The 12,929-nt window shown below is 38.2% G+C and overlaps 1 protein-coding gene across 1 annotated transcript; it reads right to left on the bottom strand.

The window, feature by feature from the left end:
• Window positions 1–6,572: 6,572 nt before the first annotated feature.
• LOC139315605 (proto-oncogene Mas-like) lies at window positions 6,573–7,517 on the bottom strand. The gene has a single exon (XM_070941999.1). It carries the CDS (start codon window positions 7,515–7,517, stop codon window positions 6,573–6,575), a length of 945 nt encoding a protein of 314 aa, XP_070798100.1.
• Between the last annotated feature and the right edge of the window lie 5,412 nt (window positions 7,518–12,929).

Raw genomic sequence — 12,929 nt, forward strand, 5'->3', positions numbered from 1 at the left:
AATGTGTTGTGAAGTGTTTATCTCTTCATAAGTGTACATGATCTTATCTAAATCTTTCAGGATATCTTTCAGTATATGTGTACCTGTGGACTTCAGTATATGTGTACCTGTGGACTTTGGGACATCCTTCCTTTGTGTTCTTAAACTCCTATATCTAAAAGGATTTGTTTGGTTTACTATTATTTAAGAGGAATGGAGGCCTGTTGGTTTCAGCCTGGCTGTTAATTATCGGACTGACAAATATACGTGTTCTTTGTCAATTTGTTTCCTCCTTGTTTAAATTGATTTCCTTCCTTAGTTTCTTTCCTTCTGAGTTTGCTAAGAGCCAAGGCAGAAACCAAAGTTGAGGTCAGAAGGTCAGAAAGTCCAGTGGAGATGAGTGGTCAGGAGCAAGCTGAGGTCAGGGACATAGTCAGAATCAGAGACAAAGAAAGAGAGGGTAGGATGCCTCCAGCAATTGAGAAACACTTTGGTCATTGCATCAATCCTCTTCTACATGAACGTGCTCAGCTGCAGCTTTTTTCCTGAAGGTGGTGGTAATGAGAAGGCGGCCAAACTCCTTGGTTTGGAAGAAGCTTGTTCTTTATTTACAATTTGCACGCTCTTACAAAAGGACAGTGGCATAGCACTGTGGTACTGGTCATCTACCCCATTGTCTGACACCTGTATTGGTTGAGGGGGGCCCTGGCGGCACCAGGTATGGGGAAGCCAAAAACTCCAGGGTGCCTCAATTCTCCAGCATGTCTCCTTGGACTGGAATGTGTGGAATGATGGATAGTATAATGGTATGTAGGAAAGACTTTGGGGGACCAGGCCAAGAGACGCCACTTAGGAAATGATCATTTAAGAGATAGCTAGATAGCTGTCAGCTAGACAGTGGACAAGGTAAGAGACTCAAAACAGGACCTACCTAGTTTCTTGAGCTGTAAAGGAGATGGCAGGAGAATTTTATTGGCAATATTCTATTAATGTAGTTTTGCAATAAAGTAGAATTAGCTTATCTGGTCATGTTTCTTGTCTGATCTGCCTAGTAAAGCTGATACCAATATTGGGGAAATGGGTGTTCCTTCTGAGCCTTTTTCTCTGCCCACTATGCCTCTGTGGGCTAAACTGTCTCTAATCTGATTGTTCCCTAGTAGATTGATTGATTGATTGATTGATTGATTGATTGAGTGAGTGAGTGATTGAGTGATTGAGTGATTGAGTGATTGAGTGATTGAGTGATTGAGTGATTGAGTGATTGAGTGATTGATTGTCTTACTTACTTATAAAATTTATAGGTCACTCATCTTACCTCCAGGTAACTCTGGGCAGGTCTCTTTGCCCCTTCTCCCAAGGTCTTTCCTACATACCATTCCAGATGGATTTGTTTTCATTTTGTTTACACCCAATAAAATGATTCACAATGATATTAAGCCACAGTAGGTTAGTGGATTAGAACCACAATCAACTGGATTGACACACTCCTCTCACAGATAAGCAGCAGTTCATAGCACACAGTATCTGTTCCACTCAACATGCTAAGCCATAGAATGATGTGCATGATAAAATCAGAATGCATACTGGCTGTCACCACCCTTCCTGCACTGCTTGAAGTTTTCAAACTGTCTTTATGGGCAGCTATATCATAGTTGCAAAAGAGAGATTCACTTTCTCTGGATTAAGCCAGAGCCAGAGCCAGTGATCCATATAGATCATTTTTGTCTAAAATAGTCCCTTGCATTTTCATAAGAAAGCTAAAAAAGTTCAGAATTCCTCCAAGCTTTGTCATTAGCTCTTTAGGGAGAGTACACTAAATAAATAATGTTATTTTTCCCCTTCCATAAAAATTGTGAAAAGAACTACGTTGGCCAAACAGGAAGAAAACTATCAACCAGAACGCTTCCTGTCTATCAAAAGACATGACCCAGTATCCCTCATGTCCATCCATGAAGATTCAGAAGGACACAAATTTGAGCTAACTAGAACCCCAGGTGAAATCAAGTAGAGAAAGAGAATTCCTTGAAGTCTGGTTTTCCACCAACAAGTCAATAAACAGACATAATGTCATCGATCCAGTGTAACAATTGCTGAGAACGAAGGAACTGCATCAACCGTGATCCTGAAGATAGCATTTGAACCAAACAAACAGGCATCCACCACTATGTCACAACAAAATCATAACTCATCAGCTCACAAGAAATCGGACCACATCTCAACAACAACAACCAGCCAATCAAACAGTCCAAACGCAGATCATGATTCAGAAGGATCCAAATCAACAACACTAATTTACATCACACAGATGGTACTTAAAACCAAAGACCATATCTTGGTAATAACAGCCAATTAACAATCAGACCATGACTCAGAAGTAACAAACAACATCCACACTAATTTGCATCACATAAAACAGCATTTAAAAACCAGTGTTCTGACAGACAAGCACAATGCAAAGTGCACTGACGATGTCTGCTTGAATGGTGATGAAATGTTTGCAACCAAATTGCTAAGCTCGGAGCTCAAAGCAACAGCCCAACTACCAAGGCACACTTTTTTATGGTATGGTAAGAACAAAATTCATAGCTATTTTCAAAGACATTGTGTAAGTAATGCTCTATTTTTAGAATGGGAAAAGGTGAAAGCAAAAAATTATATGAAAATACCAGGATGCCAGAGCTATCCAGGCTGCAGAACCTGGATAGCTCTGCAGACTAAAGCACTGTAATTTAACACCAGCTGTCTACAATTAAAGTAAGTTCGAATCTTGCCAGGCTCAAGGTTGACTCAGCCTTCCATCCTTTCTAAGGTAGGTAAATTGAGGGCCCAGTTTGTGGGGGCAATAAGCTGACTTTGTATAAAATATACAAAAGTATGAAGGCTATTGCTTAACGCACTGTAAGCCGCCCTGAGTCTCCGGAGAAGGGCGGCATATAAATCAAAATAAAATAAAATCAAAATAAATAAAAAATAAACAATGGAAGAATTTGTTCTCCCTAATCTAGTGAATCTGGAGAAAATTTTAACATATAAAGATATCTTAAAGGGAAACTAGAATCTAAATAAGAATTACAGAAACGGGGTGTTGATTTATCATGGTGGCCACAAATGCAAATGCAAGTGAGATAGGAGAAAGATGTTAAGACTGGTTTTTATAACGAGCAAACAACATTTGATCAAATATTGTTAGCGATGGATGAAAAGTTAATTAAGAAATTATACAATTTTCTATTAAGCCTAAAAATGGAAGATGAACAGGTAAAATGGCAAAGTTTTTGGGATATACCATAGAATTAGATCATTGGCAAAAGCTCTGGGAAAGAAACTATAAATTGATGATGGCAACTACATATAAAGAAAACTTGTACAAAATGTTTTATAGGTGGCACTTACCACTGGCTACATTAGCTCAAATTTTTAAAAACATGCCCACTAAATGTTGAAAATGTAATCAAACACTGGGTACATATTATCACATGTGGTGGACATGTCCAAAAGCAAAAAATATTGGACGAAAATACAGACATGATTAGAAAACATGTTAAGGCAGCATATCGACTATAAGCCAGAATTATTTTTGCTAGGCATATTACCAGATAAATAATAAAGGGAGTGTATATTTAATATTACATGTTTTGACAGCAGCAAGAATTGCATTTGCGCAACACTGGAAAAATGAAGAAATATCCACAGAAGAAAAAATAATTAAAAAAATATTAGGCTGTGTAGAAATTGATAGACTAACACTGAAATCTCATAACAAAAAATAAACCTTAGATATTCACTAATTAAATTTCTACATTTTTTAAGTTTCTAAATTTCCCCCCTTCATTATTCCTCCCTCCAATTTTTAAAATTTAAAAGATAATCAACAACATAATTAACCATTAATACATAAACTAAAAAACCAAAAAGGATTAATCAACCATTAGTACATCATATTTAAAAATCAATATTTAACTTTATACTTTTTCCCCCCTCAGTAGTTATAATACCTACAACATAATCATTTTTAACCATGAGTAGAACAACTACAAAGCCAAAAGAAAAGGTTAATCTTCCATTCTTGCTTTCTTTTTATATTTTTTCCAATCTTTCTGCATCCCTCCTACTTCTATTTTGAGGAGGTTTTTCATTTTAATTTGAGGTTGATATAACTGCAAAAATTGTCCCCTTTTTAAAAAAGTTTCCTCTGATTTAGAGCCCCCAAATCGCCTCTTCATGCTTATATAAATCAGTTCATTCCTTCGTCTGTAAAACCAAAGTTTGTCAAGAGTTTGTGAAGAAAAGTTCAATTGTTTCTTTTCTATTAAATGTATAGATGCCACTGACAAGTCTCCTTCATCTTCTGAAACTTCGAAAGTCTGGTCATTTACTACTTTTTTCCAAACCAAGTCATAATTTTGAAGGATTCTATCAATTTTTCCGAAAAGAGCAGAGAGTAAGCTCAAAAATTCTTGAGAAAATTCTTCCACCCTCTCTGCTGCAATATCTCCTGAGTTGTCATCATGCTCCGTAGTTGTTTTGATTTCCTCAGTCATTTCTGTTGTTATCCCTTTAAGAATTGCTATTTGGTTACTTATAGTGCAGTATGATTATTCATGGCTTCTTTTATAAATTCTGTAAGTTCTGCATCAAAATCCTTACAACTCTGTAAATCAGACAACTGTTTCGTTTCTGACACCTCCAAATAGCATCCAGCACTTTCAAGATCTCCTTTCTTAGAAGCCATTTTATTTTAAAGAAATTTTCTTTCTTCCCACAACCATAAAATCATAAAGTCAGAGCCATCCTTTTGAGCAGCATTCAGCAATTTCTTTATAAACAATCTTTTCCCAAACAGCTCTTCAAAATCTATTCCAGCAACTTAAAGCCAGTCTCTGAGCACGAGTCTATTAGCAAAAACTTTTTCTAACTTTCCCTTTTAAAATCGCAACAAAGAAACGCCATCTTAACTTCCAGCTCAGAAAATCCAATTAGAAACATTGTATCCCCGGAGTTAAGTGTTATACTTGCAAAAAGCTTGTCCTCCTGCTTCTGTTCCGCCTGCTTTTTTGAAATCATTTAATCTTCTGTTTGACAGCAGAAATTGGACGCAACACCTAGCTCTGTAAAAAAAACAGAGTCCCCCCGGATCCGGAGCTTCAGTGGGCTGAACGGGGAGCTCTCACCCTCCTAACCCCTGGAATTAATCCAGGGGTTTTCAGGGAGCTCTACCCTCACCCACCTGCTCTCCTCCCCTTCTTTTCCCGAAGGGGAGATTTTCAAGCCGTTTGACAGCTGATTAACGCTGTCAGAACGGCTCAACGGAATCACGGGGGCGGCGGTCTAAAAAGACCGTCAATGGTGCTGCGGAGCCAACCCGGAAGTCCCCTAACACTGAAGATAAAAGAAAAAAAAGACACAGAATATTTTTGAACTGAGGACTTGTATTATCAATGGTTGGATAATAGGAGCCTTGGTGGCACAGCAGACTAAAGTGCTGTTAAGTAGCACTTAGCTGCCAGCTGCTTGCAATTACTGCAATTACTGCGAGTTCAAATCTCACCAGGCTCAAGGTTGACTCAGCCTTCCATCCTTCCGAGGTAGGTAAAATGAGGACCCGGATTGTGGGGGCAATAAGCTGACTTTGTATAAAAAAGAACACCCCTTGAGGGGGCCAAAAGCATACAAAAGTATGAAGGATATTGCTTAACACATTGTAAGCCGCCCTGAGTCTCCGGAGAAGGGCAGCACATGAATCAAACCAATAAATAAACAATAAATAAATAAATAGAGGTAGAGTTTAATATTGTTATGTAAACAAATTGACTCAGACAGTACACTAACCACTTATTGTACATAAAGAGAAAATATATAAATAAATAATAATTTTTAAAAAAACCAGCAGCCCAACTATCAACCTGAGCTACTAATATTCAAACATTTCAATCACAATATATATACATATGTAGGAAGAGAGGCCAGTTTGTAGTTATTACCACTTGAAAATGTTTTCAGTCTGATACTTTTCCGCTGGAATCATACAACTTTTTTCATTAAAATGTGATTTCATAAGATCTTGCTGTATCACTTGTCCTCTTTTTGATACAGTTGATTTGACGAATCCTGGTCTCGTGGAGTTACAGATATAGGATTCTCCAGATAGAGTTGAGCTAGAATTCCATCATCCTTCATCATTGATCATATACCTGATAGAACCTAAGACATTTTGAAGGCTACATGTGTCCATCCTTGGCTTGGCCTTTCTATGATGAATGCCTTGAAAGGTGTGAATGTCCACTTTGAAAATTCTCAACAATGGTCCTACTGGCTAGACACCGAAGTTCAAAGGTAGATCTGAAGGCCACTCAGGTCAGGGAAGGCTGAACCTAAAGCAAGCTAATTAATCATCAGGTTGGAGATACTAGGTAATTAGGTTACTTGAAAAATGTTTTGATATTGCACAAAGATAATTGTTTGCACAAATTGTGGATTCATGCACAAATTAATCAGGATAGAGATCAGTTTCCATTAAACAAAAAAAGAAATTATGGGCTTGCTTGGAAATAAATAATTGTATCTTATGAATGACAATGATGAAATTAAAGAGTTCAGATCTTGGAACCTTCTGAAGTTTCCATTTGATCACTAGAATTTTCTTCCTCCTTGAAAACTTTCTGAAGCAAATCTTTGATGTTTCGCTGAGTTTTACCCTTCTGTCTCCCCACTAGATAATAGATCAGAGGGTTAATGCTGCTATTGATACAGGTACATAAGTAGCCATAATGTACAAGGTTGGGATGTATATATTTGAAAACATATAGGATAAAATAAAAGGCATTTAGTGGAAAAGCCAAGACTAAAAAGAAGAAAAGCGTGAGCAAGACAGCTGTCAAAAGCTTCCTCCGCCTTTGGATTTTGGATAGGAAGTAGATTTTGACAAATAATACCACACTGGAGATGGTCATAAGTGGGAGACAAAGCACAGAGTTAACGATGAACTGATACATCAGGGTATAACTGTTTCCAAATCCATCAACTGCTATAATTGTAAAATGAATGGAAGAGAGGATGAAGGAAATGGCCCAGATGACAGCACACACAGTAGTGAACATGTGCAGTGGCCGGTGGCATCGATACCAAATTGGGAAAAGGACCGAAACACACCTGTCGATGCTGATGACCATCAGGAGAAATTGCCCCGTACTGTACATTAACAGCAAGCCCGTTTGGAAGAGTTCGTAGGGAAAGTCACAATACAAATGTGTAAAGAGCCAGTGGATTTCGATAATCAGCTCAAAGGTGAGAAAACCAAAGTCCGCAACAGAGAGGTTGATAATATAAATGGCAAAAGTGTTCCTCTTCACGGAAGAGCCCAGCAGCCAGATCACGAGGCCGTTGCCCAACATTCCCAACACACAAAAAAGCATCGTGAAGATTGCAAAAATAAGCACTTCTTCATTTATGCCGGAATCGTAACAGGTTCTGTTTTTGCCAGTGGATGTTGCATTGATTTGTGGTAAGAAAGTGAAAGGAGAGGGAGATGCCATCTCCATTCTGCTCCAGTCTTTTCTCTTCCTTCTATGCCTGCAGGTACTCCTGTTGGAACAAAAGACAAAACAGTTGGCATTAGGCTTAGTCACTAAAACTGCATGTTGCAAGGCAGTCTCTAGATTAGCAGTCCCATCCTCACAATTACCATGGAAGGACGCAGTTTGTATGGTTGGAATAAAGGTGATGATCTGGACTTGCTTATCTGATTAAAAAGTGTTATGTGATCATCTTGATTCCTCAAAGCAGTGATTGGTCATGGAAGTCATCTTCCATCTATGGATCATCTAAGTCCTATCTGGTGTACTCATGAAATATGGAAGATTGTGACTTTAAATAGTAAGCAACATGGATTAATAAATGGGAAGGAAGGGAGAGAGGGAGAGAGGGAGGGAATTTGGCTTTGTTAAACTAAAAGAAAGGGAAAAATGTACAAAATAAAAATGAAGATGCTCTAAACTTCTGGAGTTGATCTATGGGATAGGACCAAAAAAAGTGTGTATTGTATTTTACTAATAAAAATGAATCAAATACAGAATGCGTACATTAGGAGAAGGCTCACTCAAAACATGTAAAATGTTTGCGTGATGACGATGATGATCATCCTCATCATGGATTGCATGGGTTAAAAAGCAATCTCAGTCTGAATATGAAATGGGGTTGATAGAATCTGAGGTGGGAAAAAGAAGAAATGGCAGTAAATAATAATTTTAAAAAACATCCTATTCTCTCTGCATGTTAGGAAACAGGGCAGCAATTTTGTAAAGGATTGATCTCACCAGGCTAATTATCCCATAAAGCACCTCTATTCAGTGGAAATTTGGAAATATTACCAGGATGAACAGGTAATATTCAGACTTCAATAACTGGCATCATTTTATTTATTTATTTATTTATTTATTTATTTATTTATTTATTTATTTATTTATTTATTTATTTATTTACTTACTTACTTACTTACTTACTTACTTACTTACTTACTTATTTATTTATTTATTTATTTATTTATTTATTTATTTAATTAATTAATTTGTTTACCACCCTTCTCCAACAGGACTTAGGGCGGTGAACAGCCACGGTAAAAACACAACATATAAAATTTAAAAGCAATTTAAAAAAACATTAAATAATTTTGGCCATCAATTTAAAATAACCCAGTTAAAACCAATTATAAATTTAAAACTATAAGGACCCCACATTAAAGAGCTAATACAAAGGGAAGATGACAGACCAGTACAAATCAAAGCCTTTAGTTATTCTGAAACAATTTAATCAAAAGGTATTCAAAGTGGCATACATCAAATTGTTTGGAGACAAAACTGTATATAATGAAGGATTATAGATAGGAGAGAATTTAGTAGCAATATTTTTTTTCGATGAATGTCTTACCTTCTCTTTGAAGAAGACTATTCCTTCTAGATTAATGCAAGTCTTATTCCCAATGGCAAGATTTTTCTTTCTGATCTCAGTTCTGGTTTCAGAGGAGCTGTGACCACTCATTCATCTCTGAGCAGAAAATGTTACGGAATTGCTTTATATATGTTCAGGAGAGTTGGTGCAAAAGCGACACGCCCACCGCTGGGAGAGCTGGGTATCTTTTTTCGAAATCACGCTTGCCGGGAAATGAGGAACTTTTTGTAACAAACTCTGAAAGCATCATTATGAGGATGACTGTGCTAATATGTTGTTGTAGTTTTAAATCATATATCATTGTGCATTTGTTTGATTCCATTTTAATTGTCATATTAGTTAAAAGATGTTTGTTTAATTAAATTGTTGGAAGAGCCGAGGTGGCGCAGTGGTTAGAGTGCTGTACTGCAGCTCCTTCAGCTGACTGCTAGTTCAGCAGATCAGCGGATCAAATCTCACCAGGCTCAAGGTTGACTCAGCCTTCCATCCTTCCGAGGTGGGTAAAATGAGGACCCAGATTGTTGGGGGCAATATGCTATTTAGTATACTGTCAATTGTTGTAAGCCACCCAGAGTCCTCGGAGAGTGGGCGGCATAGAAATATGATTAATAAATAAATAAATAAAAATAAATATAGGAAAGAGTAGATATATTGTCCGCCTAGCTGAATGCTGTTAAATGATAATCGTTATCATGCTATGCTATGCTATGCTACGCTATGCTATGCTATTATACTATACTGGTAGTCTTCGACTTAGAACAGTTCATTTAGTGACTGTTCAAAGTTACAATGACACTGAGAAAAATGACTTATGACTGTTTTCCACAGTTATGACCTTTGCTGCATCCCCATGAACATGTGATCAAAATTCAGATGCTTCGCAACTGGTTCATACATATGACCACTGCTGTGTCCCAAGGTCCTGTGATCCCCTTTTGTGACCTTCTCACAAGCAATGGGGAAGCCAGATTCACTTAACAACCTGTGTGACTAACTTAACAACTGCAGTGATTCCCTTAACACTGAGGCAAGAAAGGTCGTAAAATGGGGCAAAACTCACTTAACAAATGTCTCACTTAGCAACAGAAATTCTGGACTCAATTGTGGTTGTAAGTCAAGGACTACCTGAAATAATACACAATAGTAATAATACACAATGTAGCTATTGTGGGGGCACCTACGATCTGGAACGAGCTCCCCCCGGAGATACGGAGGATCCCGGATCTTCGCACCTTCCGTCGCGTGCTTAAAACGTTTTTATTTCATCAAGCTGGCCTGGCCTAAATCATCTCCTCTTTTAAATTTAAATTTTAAACATAAATTTTTAATCTGTTTAATTATGGGGTATTTTAAAATTCAGCCTAAATTATTTAATCTGTTTTAATTTATTTTAGATTTTGTATTTCCTGTGTTTTATCTTCTGGCTGTTCACCGCCCTGAGTCCTTCGGGAGAAGGGCGGTATAGAAATTTAATAAAATAAATAAATAAATAAAATATTAGCACCTTTGTTATTACACCCAAGCTTCAGGCTCTGACATTTCCATTTAAGCCCAGATAAATATATACATACGGTTACATTCAAAATTGATCACCAAGAATAGAGAAATCATATGAGTTCTTCCATCTGTCTTGATATCTGTCAGTGTATTTCCCCCTGTATTATATTCTTGTGTTGGAGATGGTTACCACAGAGATATCACAGAGAGATAACACAGAGGAAACCACAGAGATCGCAATCTCTGCCTGTAGTCAGAGATAACAATGAAAAACATCTACATTCAGAATGTCTGCCAAAAGGAGTTTCAGAGGTTGAGCTGGCTTGTGCCACAGTTCTGGTAAACTTCAGCCTTATTAGAAAGAAAACTTTCACCAGACTTTGGATTGGTGAAACTTGGGATATGATCTTATTAGAGAATTCCACAAGAGTGATTCAACACATGCATGTGTTTGCATGTGTGTACGCACGCATGTGTGTATACACAAACACACCAGGGGTGGATTCTACTTACCTTTACTACCGGTTCGCAACGGGATCGAACGCACGCACATGCTTAGCTCGTGCACGTGCCTTGCATGCGCAGATCACTGATGACGACATCCAGGGTGGTGGGTGGGGGCTCCCGCCAGTTTTACAACCGGTGAATTGGTCCAAACCGGGGACAACCCACCACTGAAACACACGTATCTTTCTAGCAATCTTTAGGACCAGCTTATGAAATTTGAGAAGTGGGGTGGAATGTAGTCTGGATTCCCAGGACAAGGGGGTGCATTCAGAGGTGGGATTCACTTACCTTCCCTACCGGTTTGCAAATGTGAGTGCTTGCTGCCTTCCACACATGCGCAGTTGCTCGCACATTACATCCAGGCAGGTGGGCAGAGCCTCCCACAGTCACCACTACCGGACAGAACCCGAACCGGACAAAACCGGCTGAATCCCACTACTGGGTGCATTCCAGAAGAGAAAAAGACAATCACATTTAGATAATTCTTTGTCAGGCACAAAGAATCAGAATCATACGTTAAGTTGCAGAAGATTTATTGCTTAAACTTATACACAAGAATCTAGTGAATATTAAATTGGCACCAGATATGGGTTAATAGAATTTAAAAGGGGTTGAACGTAGATCATTTATGACAATGTAATGATTCTAGGCTGATGACTTGTTTTACTCTGCCACCCCAGCTCTGTCTGCTCTTTTCCTATACTTCAGTTTCAATTCATTATGATCAAAGATAAGCCAAAACTATGAAAGGAATTCATTCCTCCCTTTTCATATTTTGGGCATTTGTTTTGACACATGATTCTAAAATAACAATTCAAAGATTAAGGTCAGCAAGAGGAACAAGAGTGGGGAGTAGATTTGAAACATATGCTAAACATATCCATGTCTCATCTTATCTTGGCCTTTAAGAATGGGATGATTTTTAAGAACAAGATCATTTGTACTTATTGTTTGATTCATGTTATGTTATTTCTGCACAAATTGTGATTTTTAAAAATAAAAAAAAACTGCAGAACAATTAGTGTAAAATCTCTCTTTTTCTGTTTCATCCATGCTTTGGGTAAGATGCACATGTTTGTTTTAATGAAGCTTTATATCACTTTGAAGCTGGTTTGCAAAAGTGAGGGAAGAGACTGTGTTCTTTTACTTGCATTCTGCTTTCTCTGCTTTTGCTACAACTGATAAGGCACGATTTAAGTGATCAAATTGATCAACAGATCGATCAATCAATCTCATCATCTTTTCTTTCATCCCATACGTATTTAATTCTGAGTCATTAAACCTTTGGAAACCTTAGCCAGCACACCAGGAGTGGGTTCTAAATTTTTTTATTACCGGTTCTGTGGGCGTGGCTTATTTTGTGGGTGTGGCTTGGAGGTCATGTGACTAGGTGGGCGTGGCTAGCTGATCAGAGTCATTTCTGGAAGGTCTTCACACTTACGACCAGTCCTCGCACTTACGACCCAACTCATTTGTTTGCTTTTAACACTGATCAGCTGTAGGACGGCCCTTTGAAGCCCCACGGCAAGAGTTTAAACAGTTTTTTTTCCCTCTAGTCATCAGCTGGGACTCAGGAGGCAGCAATAGATTGGGGGTGGGACCAAATAAAAGGTAAGAATAACATGGGGGGTGGGGTGGGAGGGCGGGGGGGGAGAGAACCAGTTTGGTGACATCATATCGTCACCGCTACCGGCTCAGCCGAACCAGACCAAACCGGGAGGAACCCACCACTGCAGCACACATACTCAAAGCTGTTCTTTCCTTATTCCATATAAATTGTATGCTATTGTGTTCCACCGTGTCAATTTGCCCTGTAGTTCAGGATCAAAATGCAATCCCAGAGGTGCTGTTTTAAGAGGTAACTGGACTTTTTGTTTTTTCTTTGAAGACTTTTCGCTTCTCATCCAAGAAAAACGGAATCTGTCATAGTACTGAAGAAATGACTACTACAAGGCAGCAGCTTAGGGGACAGAACTGGTGGTGAAATCCACATTTTTTTACTA

Source organism: Pituophis catenifer, unplaced genomic scaffold, assembly GCF_029215685.1.
Source record: "Pituophis catenifer annectens isolate HBS135680 unplaced genomic scaffold, rPitCat1.0.hap2 SCAF_3, whole genome shotgun sequence".
In the NCBI taxonomy this organism is placed as follows: Eukaryota; Metazoa; Chordata; class Lepidosauria; order Squamata; family Colubridae; genus Pituophis; species Pituophis catenifer.